Below are 12134 nucleotides of genomic sequence, written 5' to 3' on the forward strand. Positions count from 1 at the left end.
TCATGCGGGCATGAGATGGGGGTTCAGCCCCGCGGTGGAAGGAGCGCCGGTGATGGGATCCTGAGCACGGTGGGTGGCCGTCGAGCGGGAAGAAGGGGCAGGAGAGGAGGATACAAGGTGGTGAAGGGAGGAAGATGGGAGCAGGAGAGGAGAGGTGGTGAGACTCGATGGTTCACTAATGGGAGGAGGAGGTGATAGCACATCAGATATATAAACAAACTAAATACAAAGAAAGCAAACCAGACTTCACTTATACATGAAACCAAACATGAATCAAATGGATTAGTAAAGAGTGGTTTGGGTTGGTCTGACTTCACCATGTAATCATGAGCATAACTGTATAAGTCCATTAACCAAACAAATTCTATGTGAATCGAGGAAACAAATTCTATGTGAATCGAGGGATGAGTGTGAGCTTGAGGGTCTATGTCCATGAACCAAGGGATGAATGTGAGCTTGAGGGCCACTGTCCATGAACCAAATAGATTCTATGTGAACCGAGGAACGAGTGTGAGCTTGAGGCTTATGTAAGTAGAGTTTCAACTGATTATGATTTTTTATAGATAGGAGTTGATTCTTTAAGAGAAGTGATTTTATGGCTGAAGGTGATCTCTAACGTAACGTTTAAAATTAGGATAAAAAATCACTCCACAAAATTAGGAGAAGCTACTTTTTTCAGCTCCCTGCCTCTTAGTTCATTTCATAAAATCGTTCCACGGAATCAGCAGAAAATCATTATATGTGAAATACTGTTTGGCGAGCTCCTGTTGCATTAGCTCCGTGAGCTCTGCCAAAGGTTCCTGAATGTATGATCGGCGGTATCTCAGTCTCATATCGACCTCGGCTCAAGATGCTATCGAACTCCAGCTTGAGGTGGCAGGCTCGCTCGAGCTCGGCTCATTGACAGCCGAGCCCTCCCCTTCAGGGCTCAGCGCCTCAGGCTGTTCTCTGTTTCTTCCCCTTGTTTACCTTCTCTCTGACTCCCTCCTCCCTTGGTCTTCATTCCCTGGCGGCGACGAGTGGGCGAGCGGCGGCGCCATCCCGTCTTCGCCCAGAGCCCTTTGCTGGCTACGAGCATCCACCAGGTATGTCCGCCCCTTCTCTTTCTTTCTGCTGCGCGAGACGGAGCACCCCAAACCCTAACAAAAGTATTTGTATTCGGATCTGATCCAGTTACAATATATTACATACTAACTTCGATTTCGTTTGCAAAAATTATCGCCCATGTCCTATGCTGGGTTCGCCCTGACTCGTCAGGCTTATCAAGGTTCTTTTCTTTGTTACTTGGCAGAAAGTACCACTGTCCCCAGAGAAGCTGTGTAGAAGATGGGTATCCTTGAGAGGATCAAGGAGATTGAGGCCGAGATGGCTCGGACGCAGAAAAATAAAGCAACAGGTTTTGCTGTCACTTCTTCCACCGTTACAACCTCTATGCAATTCATGCTCATCAGTGTATGCTCACTGTCTTTTATTTTCTTTCCATTTGAATGGAACTGTTTTGCCACATATCACTGTTACACTTATCTGATCATGAATTGCCTTTCAGCATGTTCGTGTGTATAATCTCTGATTCAATTGCTGTTATGTGCCATAGATGTCTCGGTTAATGGCAACAAGCTGTATCATTTGGGCATTCACTGTAGACATGTATACTTAATGACTACTGGGTTGAACAACATTCCTTTTCTTTTATTACATTTCTGTTTTAAATCAAATCAACCAAGGGTATCATTGTGTATTTTGCAATGAAAAAGTAGTCAAATACTATCCTGTATATGCACTAATATGTAATCTTGTGTGGAGTTTGTCTTGCATATTGTATCTATTAATATTTTTTTTGTTTTCATACAGAATATCATCTTGGACAACTGAAGGCAAAGTTAGCAAAGCTGAGGACACAACTATTGGAGCCTCCGAAGGTATCGGTGGATTGAGAAACTACATCAGCATCTTGAATTTTTGTTTATAATATTTTTGCATTGTAATTTGAGTAACACATTAGATCATCAAGTAAAGCTTTATTATGTTGATGTTTCTTCATTCCTTCAAGACTTTCTAAGTGCTAATATAGTACAAAAAGGCTAAGTAGTATTTACATGGGAGGTCTTTGCATTTGCTTCGTCACACCTGACTTCTCAATTTGGTCATACAGGGTTCCAGTGGAGGAGGAGATGGTTTTGAAGTCACAAAGTTTGGGCATGGTCGTGTTGCACTGATTGGATTTCCCAGGTCTACCATCATTTGCCTATGACTTGAGTACTGTAGAATCTTGTGTTTCAATCCTCAGTTTCTACAATTGGATCTGTGACACATGGACTCTGTTGTGGTCAATTGTAGTACTATGTATTTGACATACATCATCTGCTGCCTTGTACTTTCGAGGCATTTATGTCTGTGAAACTAACTCTCATAACTATTGCCTTGTATATAGAAATTAGATATGTGCATAATGATGAACTGATCCAATTCGTATTTTATGCCATACTTTCCATTGCTTAATATTACTGTGTGTCCTTTTTTTTTCATGTAAGTCTTACTAACATAAGCTGAAATTTAATTCTTTTTGGTAATACAAAGCATAAAAGGGTCAATTTAGTCAACCTCTCAGATTATAATGTCAATATGTCTTGTGTGTTTTGACTAGTGTGATATATTTTTCAGTGTTGGAAAGTCAACTCTTTTAACTATGTTGACTGGGACACACTCTGAAGCTGCATCATATGAGTTCACAACCCTGACTTGCATTCCTGGAATTATTCACTACAATGATACCAAAATCCAGCTTCTTGATCTTCCTGGTATTATTGAAGGAGCCTCTGAAGGCAAGGGGCGTGGCAGGCAGGTAATTGCTGCTAATAGTTAATTATTTTTAAATATGCTGAGTTCCTCTACCCACAAATCATTTATTGATTTTGTTTCATTTTTTTTATATATTGTTTCTATTTTCAGGTTATTGCTGTTGCGAAGTCATCAGACCTTGTACTGATGGTTCTGGATGCCTCAAAGGTTATTGGTTAACTGAATATTCTTTGCTACATTGCTTTTGCATTCCTATTACTCTTTCTTTAGAACACCTAAGTTTTTTAAGCATAGTTAAGATTTTATGTTAGGAGAGCAGGGAAGGAGCAGATGTCTAGGTCTGTTGGGTAGTGTGTGTCTGTCATCAGTAGATTGAAAATTTCAGTCCCCATAATTTGATATGGTTCCTGACCATAACATGAAATACCACATGTTGATAGCAGAATCCTTTTGAGTATGAAGACCTTAGCTAACTCCTTCCGCAGTCAAGTTTGTCCACCAGCTTACATTGCAAATACATTTCATATTAATGAATGGTCTTGTTGGAGATAAATTTCTATTTTATGCAAAAAAACATAAACAGTGAGAAAATCCTTAAATAAAGAATAAAAAGAAAGGTTAAAAAGGTAAAATGAAGACAGACATAGGGAAAGTCCTAAAAGGATAAAAATTAGAGTGAAATTGGGTGATCACAACAAAGATAGGGGTATGGTGGTCAGGCAGGTTGCCACTGGGACCTGGCTAGGCAGCATTATGTTGGTCTTTTTGCCCCTTTGTTATCATTCCTCAATTGTTAATGGCGAGAAGGGGCAGGGAAAACTAAAGTGGACACTGTAAAAAGAGCAAAAATTCAGTGGTAGATTGGGGAAACACTAAGGTTCTGTGGCATTGGAGGAATTTTCTCTTTGTTTTAACTTTGCATATTAATCCTTAGTTCTACATTGAATGCACTCAGCTTTTTTGAGTTGTAGAATAACATTGCCAAGTTCGAGTAGTGACATCTACACACTGCCTTTCTGAAGTAATATGGTTACTTGAAAGTTCTTACGAAGTCTTTGTGGAACCTTTCTAAAGTTATATAGTTGCTTGAAAGTTCATGCGAAATCTTACTGGAAGTGTTTTTTGTTTTAAATCTGTAGTTAGATCAAGGGTAGACAGTTGCATGCCAAAATGGTGGTGTGTAATTGAGTGATTTTTTGTTTTGAATCTATAAGGTGATTTAACTGCATACGAGCTTCCTAGTTTTTTAATATGTGATTGGACAGAATCAAAACCTGACCTGATTTCCATTTGCTTATTAATGTTCTAAATTTCAGAGTGAAGGACATCGCCAAATATTAACCAGAGAACTGGAAGCTGTTGGACTCCGTCTCAACAAAAGGCCTCCTCAGGTATCTATTACTTGAAAATGTGAAATAGAAATGGATGTAGAGAATGGTAGATAAGGATACTCTATATAACACTGAAACTCTAGGAGGAACCCTTCAGGCACTCAAATAAGGCAATCTTTTCATCTGGTGCCAAAAACGGAAAAAGAACATCCTGTACATCCTCGGCATGCTGCTTAACATTCTCTGCTTGTAACCTACGATGCAAGGCAGTGTCTGAACCATGAACTGGAAGTTTGGAACAGATGAATGCCACCCACCTCCGATGGCACCTCAGGGACATGGTGCTCCACAATCTGCATTGGATGGTTTTTATTGCATGGATCTGAAAAACATAGCAGTGATTTGATTTATCCCATAATACGTGACTATCAGATTAGGTACATAATTCACTTAAACCATAACTGAATCAACTAATTGTATTTTCCTGTGTTAGTACTGTACTCCTAATTGTCTTGTAGCCAAATGTTTGTGCAGCCTAATATTACGTCACACAGACCTGCATACTTAGTGCACAGACTTACACTCTTACTACAGCAGGAACATAGGTTATTTCTGTTAACATCTAGAAGTGATTCTGGAATCACATTTGTTTGTGGCTTGGGTCATGATGTAGTCCAGCAAGCTCACATCAGTGGCATATAACCAGTGTTGTATGTTGTATCTTAACAAGACACTAGTTCATTTTTTTGTCTTTTATTGAATTGGTCGCATCTATTTGTATCTGCGATGCCATGTAATATATTGGGCACTGAACTCTATGCGCAAATGTCATACCAAATTTGTTGGGTGTCGGATATCCTGGGAAGGAGAGTGTAACTTAAGGTTTGACTTACTGTGGGCAGCTTTGAAAGGACATAAATCTCTTAGTACTTCTTAGTGAAAATTTCTAGCTAACTACATAAGTTGTTTCATTCTTGACAGGCGCTGACCTAATTAGGTAAGTCGACCAACTAATTCTGATGAAATGACTATCTGATCTCTTAGATGAGACCTAAATATGTAATTATGTAGTTTGTGTGGCCAACTATTCCGTGTTGCTTCTGATTTATGAGGTGTTTTTACATCTACATTGGTACCTTCTATGTTCCGTCCTGATCAATGGTTATGTCCTTTTGTACAAATAGATATACTTCAAAAGGAAGAAGACTGGTGGGATTTCTTTCAACACCACAGTGCCTTTGACGCATATTGATGAGAAGCTCTGCTATCAGATTCTGCATGAGTACAAAATTCACAACGCTGAGGTATGTGGACATGTGTTTGCTTGGGCGTGTGCATATACATGTCTTTGTAGTGGACTCAACTATTCTGTTTATTTTAGGTGTTATTCCGTGAAGATGCTACTGTGGATGATCTCATCGACGTCATTGAAGGAAATCGAAAGTACATTAAGTGTGTTTACGTATATAACAAGATTGATGTTGTTGGTATTGATGACGTAGATAGGCTTGCTCGGCAACCAAATTCGCTAGTAATCAGCTGCAATTTGAAGGCATGTTTAATATGGTCACCTGCGTTTCTATCAATTTTTCTTACATCCTGCTCTTTTGATCTTGTTGTCTTATTGTTAAATCTTCATGTTACTGAAACAATTTGTTCTGTACAGCTGAACTTGGACAGGCTACTGGCAAGAATGTGGGAAGAGATGGGTCTAGTGAGGGTGTACACCAAGCCGCAGGGTCAGCAGCCTGATTTCTCGGATCCAGTTGTTCTTTCTACTGTATGTTCTCTGCCCCTCTATGCTTTTTTCACCTGGCTATTCCAAGGAACAGGGGGAACAGTCTGTCTGACGTCCTTTTTTGTGCCATCAGGATAGAGGTGGTTGTACAGTTGAAGACTTCTGCAATCATATCCACAGAAGCTTGCTCAAGGATGTGAAATATGTGCTTGTATGGGGAACCAGTGCGAGGCACTATCCACAGCATTGTGGGCTCAGCCATGGCCTTCAAGACGAGGATGTCGTCCAAATAGTAAAGAAGAAGGTTAGTGATCTGCCTTTTTTTTTCCTCTTTCCTTTTGGCTTTTGATGGTTTGTATGCTGACCATACGACCAATAGCTGCAAGTGCTAAAACCTCTGAGCAACTTTCAGGAAAAGGAGGAGGGCGGACGAGGCCGGTTCAAATCCCACACGAATGCTCCCGATCGGATATCCGACAGGGTGAAGAAAGCTCCTCTAAAGACATAATCTGGTCGCCAAGCACACCGCGATCAGCTTCTTCTCCAAATGAGATCGGATATCCTTTTATATCATCATATAATCTGGATCTGGAACTAGCTGAGCCGGGTGCTACTTTTTGCAGCCTTGTTTTGTACCCTCACAATATCACTAGTGCAGTGCCACCATGAATGGTGGTGCATTTTGTTCAGATAATGTGTTATGGGCTTGTCAGCTGCTATCCTGAATACTTTCTTTGTGTCACAAGTTCTGCAGAGTTCTCGCCTTCTGGGAGGGTGCGTTTGATTATCTTGTCATGTGTTTGTGATTGCTTGAGAGACTAATTAACCATCCCCATGGCTTCGCATGTCAAGGCATGTGACGCGTCACAGTTCTGCGGGCCACGCGTCAAACGCTGATTGGCACGATCGTTGCATTCCATGTCACCACCAAGCGGGTCGCGAGATGCAATTGCTTTGCCTTTGCTTGCCCAAGTCGCACCCGTTAATGGGAAGTACTACTACATTTACATGTTAAACGGGTCCAAATCTCCGACCCGCAAACTTGCTTCGCATTCCACCCCTCGCCCGATCTCCCGCTCTCTCGCCGGCGATGGCGCCGCCGGCGGAAGGGGGCACGGCAGGGCGGAAGTCTCCGGCCACCGTGCTCCTCCTCTACGTAGCGTGCGCCTTCATCCTTCTGCTTCTCCTCGCCTTCTACTCCCCCCGCCTCCAGCCCCACACCCACGGCCGCAGCCTCCACCGCCGCCTCAAGCTCCATCCCAAGAGCTTCCCGTCCTCCGGCGCTGCCTCCGTTGGGAGAGAGGGGCAACACCACCAGCAGCCCCACCATCACGCGGCTTCCTTCGACCCGGCCATTGCCGAGCTGGAGCGCCGGCTGGACGACAAGGAGTGGGAGCGCGAGCACTACCGCCTCCTCCACGGCGACGAAGACGGCGGCGAGCCGGACGACCACATGAAGGAATGGGAGGAATTCCTCAAGGAGGAGGAGGATTTCATCAACGACGACGACCGCTTCAACCTCGCTGACCGCATCAGCGCGCTCTTCCCCAAGATCGACGTCGCCCCGACGGACGGCTTCGTATCCCTCGACGAGCTCACCACCTGGAACCTCGAGCAGGCCAGGGCCAACCAGCACCACCGTTCCTCCAGGGAGATGGAGCTCTACGACAAGAGCGGCAGCGGGATCGTCTCCTTCGGGACCTTCAACGCGCTGCGCCAAGAGTCCCATGGTAACATTTCTCTGCTATTGTTTGTGCATCAAGACATGAATACAGCACTTGGTGTAAACAATTATTGTCATCAGTGTGGGTTAGCGTCTTAGAAAGTTGATTGGTTGGTTCATGCTCTGTAGGAGAGGGTAATATGCTGGGGTTCCCGTGGTGGAAGGAGGAGCACTTCAATGCTTCAGATGCAAACGGTGATGGTTTCCTTGATAAATCTGAGTTTAATGAGTAAGGATTTGTTCAACTTGTGCCGTAGACCTATTTTTCTTACATGCTTCTTGATTATTTTCTAACGTTTTACCTTTTTGACTGTCTTGCTGCCACTTCAGTTTCCTAAATCCAAGTGATTCGGATAATCCCAAAATCATCAATTTGCTCAGCAGACAAGAATTAAGGTGTGTACTTCATCAACCTGATGACTTCTTCCAATCATAGTATTCTATGTTTACATTAACTTTAGTAGCATACATTTAAAGGGCGTTGAGTGCTTTAGTATTGGGTTGATTTGTAAAGGGTACAGAAACCCAATTTTCAAATCAGTCTTTTGCGCTTGGGTCCTGAGGTATCTGTTAGTATCCTCTAGCCATCAGACTAGTATATTATTTGTGAATTTTGTCTTAGCCTTTGAGCACTATAACTGCATTTTCATGCTGTAGCGGGAAATGTGCTTTAGCTCGCAAACCATTTTTTATGTTAGATATTAGGGTCAGGGTGATAATTCCAAAGCTAATAGTGAAAGCAGTAATTCCTTTCTGGTAACCAGAATTCTTGATAGATTCCACCTACTTTAGCACAAATTAGGGTGCAAATATCACGGTCATTTGCGTAGATGGTTTAATGTACTTAAGATGGTATATCACTTCAAAATTAAGGGGAATATTTGGTTAACTGATGAGAGATCCCATCAATAACATCAACAAAATTGTCTAATCTTGGTTATGTTTCACGAAATCCTGATAGCATTTGTTTGTTTCCTTTAAGTTCTCTCTTTGTCTTGTCACATTGCCTATGTTGCATGCAGTTGCTAATTGCACTTCTTGTCAAGCAGGTTTGTTAGCTTCGCTTGGTTGTCCGATGTTGGAAATTTCTGTTCACATGCATATGAAATGTGTGGACAGTAATTTCTGCAGCTAACACCAATGCATTTTTTTTGTTACTGAAACAAGCAATTTATGACTTTGTAGCCCTACCCTACCTCTTTAGAGGTTGATAACATCTTACTTTTTGAAAGTTAAGTGTAAAAGAAACTCAACAATTGTGCCACATCATCATATTACCGTAGTCACCAAAGCAATTCACACCATTTATATAATTGGATTTTGGTAGGTTAGGGTTCAAGTCTAGACTGAGCCTGGGATAGAGTTATGTTGGGCAGGATTGGGCATCTAGACGATAAGCCATGCTGGCCTCATATTTTTGGCAACTATATTTTTGTTCCACATGTCTTAACATCTAAAGGTTTTATACTTACCTCCTAAGTTCTCCTAAGTTCCGAAGTCAAAAAGTTACATGTACTAAAACTTTGTAAAGTACATACTAAGCATCACTATGCTGAACCCATGGCAATGAACGGACTAAACTAAACATTTAAGTACGAGGGACATCTTTTGAGGCATATATAAATCACTTGAAGTAAAGGTACTAACTAGCAAGTAGCAACCCTGAGTGGGACCTGTTGATATGATTAAAGGACCAAAGAACATTTGGAACCACCACAGATATTCTGTCATGTTTGTGGAAACTGGAAAGTTTTTAGTTTTTTTGTCTCTATGAGTTTCTGAAGGTGAATATTGTTTTATTATTTAATTGTTTGCATACTCTATTAGAGCATAGTTACAGTTTCATTGAGCATAGTTACTCATTTTGCCATATCCAGGCAGAGGGACAAAGATGGTGATGGAAAACTAAACTTTGATGAATACTTTAGTGGGCTACATGACCATATACATGGTTATGATGATGAGAGTGCAGATATTTCCCACATTGGGAACATGACAGTTGCAAAGGATCGGTTCTCCAAACTTGATAAAGATAATGATGGGTATGCAAGTGAACCTCTAACTGAAGTTCTTTTATGATGTTTCTCACAGAATTTGGTATATAATATTTTACTGTTATTCATTTGAGATAATCCTTTTTTTGTAGGTTTGTTTCAGAGCATGAACTAGAACCTGTTCTTGATAAGCTCTATCTTTCTGAACGCTATTATGCTAGACAGCAAGCCATCCATGCTATGTCCGAGGTTTGATTCGTATTTCTTTCCCACTGATTCTTTTTATTGTTCTTTGAGTTCATCTGTTTTCCTAGTTCTTATGTACATAACCATGTGTGATCATGCTTATGTACATAACCACATGGCAATATTTGTTTAGTTTTTTACTTGGTAAGTTTCTTTGTGTTGGAGGAAAAGAAAACTTTGTAATTTCCTAGGAGTTGCTAATTAAGTATGAATATGTGCTGCCTACTCATACATGAGTTCAGAAATTATTTCAATCATATCTGCAGATACAACAGAACTTTTCATGTCGATTTGCTCCCAACTAATTTACTTTGCATGCAAAACCGTGGTTGGCCTTATAATCGCTAACCCATTTAACAGCTTATCCTGAGACATTATTGCCAAAACCCTAATATAGAGTGCAAATAATGTCATTAATATAATCTTTAGTTTGCACTGTCAAACAGGATGACACTAAATAGATATCGTCTACTCATTATGCACATAGTTGCAAAATCATTTCTTTCTGGTTCCATTTTAAGTTCAGTAATTCTATGTTATGCATAGAGGAGGTGCAGATGTCTGGAAATTGTATATGGTTTTTGTCGGTGCAATGTGGTTGTATAGCTAAAGTACAATGATCCAGACATCATTGCCAAATTTCAGTGAGGTAGAACCATAGAAGGAAGATTGTAAACCTTACAAAATTCGAGAGAAGGCATTGCTGTGTCCTGGAATGTAATAGTTGTATGATATGATAGTCCAAATTTCCAATTGGTTTTCTGCTTTTGCATCCAATTTAAAGGGGGTTGAATACTCTGAACTTTGTGTACAAAAAACCCCAAACTAATGGATCATTGAATGCAATGCACTAGATTGTGCTTATACTTCATTAGAGCCTGATGCTCACGAAGCGATAAGAGCACAGTCCAGTAGTAACTGCTTCTTCTTTTATTCCCTTCTGTTTGTGCTGTTTCGTAATTGCTGCTGTTTTGTTCTCTTTGAGCGCTTGAAATATGGTCAAGCAAGAGGGAAATTGTCTTGCGCCATCAACTTCCTTTTATGACTATACATCATATGATGGGCTTTTTTCCTTTGGAAATGACTTGCATGGTTGCTTTTTATCAAAAAAAATGCAGGCAGACAACGATCATGACGGAAGGCTAACTTTGGGCGAGATGATTGAGAACCCCTATGCATTTTATGGCAGTGTGTACCTCAGCGATGAAGACTATTTCCATGACGAATTCCGCTGAGGCATCTGCAGGTGATCACTTGCACACTTCTCTTGCTGGCCCTAGTTGACTGCTTTCTGTCAAATAATTGCCCCGTTTTGCTGCACAGCTCTGATGTACACATTGGCTAAAATTGATCATCCTGAGCAGATTGTCGGTGCCCTGACCACGCAAGCGACATGCAACAGATCAGCATGACGGTGCCCACGGTTGGTTCAAAATGTCTAGCCTACTATCCGCACCCCGGAATGCGCAGCTGACAGAATGGAGAGCTCAGAGTTACTGCTATATGTAATTAACACACCTAGCGTTAGTCATCACTTGGTTCTTTCTTGCAAGTTGTTTGTGTTAAATGAAAAGGATGACATCATCCTATTGGCAGTACCATCCCGGGGATGGATGTTACATCACAAGTTGCTCATTGCCTTCCATTATCTAGGCTGAGCTGGCACTGTCTCCATCCTGTAAAATGCATGTAGTCCAGGTGAACAATGAGTTGGACGTCATCTCGGTGACGAACGGATTCAAATCAAAGTCTAACACGGATCATGTTGTTTGGTGTCTGTGAAATGATACACACTGAATTGAATCATTTCTGGTAAGAGGTCCCAATCAAGGTTCAGCAGCGGGCCGAGCTGATCCACTGTGGAAGTGCAGGCGCATGAAACCAATATTCCATCGGCTGCATGACGGGAGATCGATCGGGCCCAATGATTGGGGGCGATCGCTCGCTTTATTCGGTATCTCAGCTAAAGTTTAGTTGGAAGAATTTTTAGTTAGCTAAAGTTTAGCGTTGAAATTTTAACTAGCTAAATTTTAGTTGGGTCATCCAAACAGACAGAGCATGTCTCGGGTACAGGAGGGGGCAGGCGTCCACGTGTTGCGCCATGTCACGAGGCTCCCGGCGCCATGTGTGTGACTCGGATTCCAGGTGCTTTCCTGCCGGGCCTTCGTCTGACAAGCATCCAGATACAGCTAGCAGAACCAGACAATCAAATCCGATGGTTTTTTTGAATCTTTTTATTACGACGAAGCAGGCTGCAGGCATCAGTCAGCTGCCACGATGCTCGGAGCAGGCACGTGGGAGAT

The 12134-nt window shown here is 41.7% G+C and overlaps 1 protein-coding gene across 1 annotated transcript; it reads left to right on the plus strand.

Moving 5' to 3' along the window:
* The first annotated feature begins 867 nt into the window (after nucleotides 1-867).
* LOC112893064 lies at nucleotides 868-11608 on the plus strand. The gene is made up of 20 exons (XM_025960220.1): nucleotides 868-1085; nucleotides 1292-1396; nucleotides 1852-1919; nucleotides 2153-2229; nucleotides 2662-2842; nucleotides 2950-3006; nucleotides 4116-4190; nucleotides 5315-5434; nucleotides 5512-5682; nucleotides 5797-5910; nucleotides 6002-6172; nucleotides 6281-6349; nucleotides 6467-6500; nucleotides 6978-7598; nucleotides 7721-7820; nucleotides 7922-7987; nucleotides 9469-9633; nucleotides 9738-9834; nucleotides 10950-11077; nucleotides 11196-11608. Exons 2-19 carry the CDS (start codon nucleotides 1327-1329, stop codon nucleotides 11064-11066), a joined length of 2373 nt encoding a protein of 790 aa, XP_025816005.1. The 5' UTR covers nucleotides 868-1085; nucleotides 1292-1326; the 3' UTR covers nucleotides 11067-11077; nucleotides 11196-11608.
* The last annotated feature ends 526 nt before the right edge of the window (nucleotides 11609-12134 follow it).

This window comes from Panicum hallii, chromosome 5 (genome assembly GCF_002211085.1).
Source record: "Panicum hallii strain FIL2 chromosome 5, PHallii_v3.1, whole genome shotgun sequence".
Taxonomy (NCBI): Eukaryota; Viridiplantae; Streptophyta; class Magnoliopsida; order Poales; family Poaceae; genus Panicum; species Panicum hallii.

What these genes read in the sequence shown, in the direction of transcription:
- LOC112893064 (XM_025960220.1), top strand. Translation starts at nt 1,327, where the DNA reads ATGGGTATCCTTGAGAGGATCAAGGAGATTGAGGCCGAGATGGCTCGG. An exon ending in GCACTGATTGGATTTCCCAG is followed by an intron (nt 2,230 to 2,661) that starts GTCTACCATCAT and finishes TATATTTTTCAG; the next exon opens with TGTTGGAAAGTCAACTCTTT. An exon ending in GATAAATCTGAGTTTAATGA is followed by an intron (nt 7,821 to 7,921) that starts GTAAGGATTTGT and finishes CTGCCACTTCAG; the next exon opens with TTTCCTAAATCCAAGTGATT.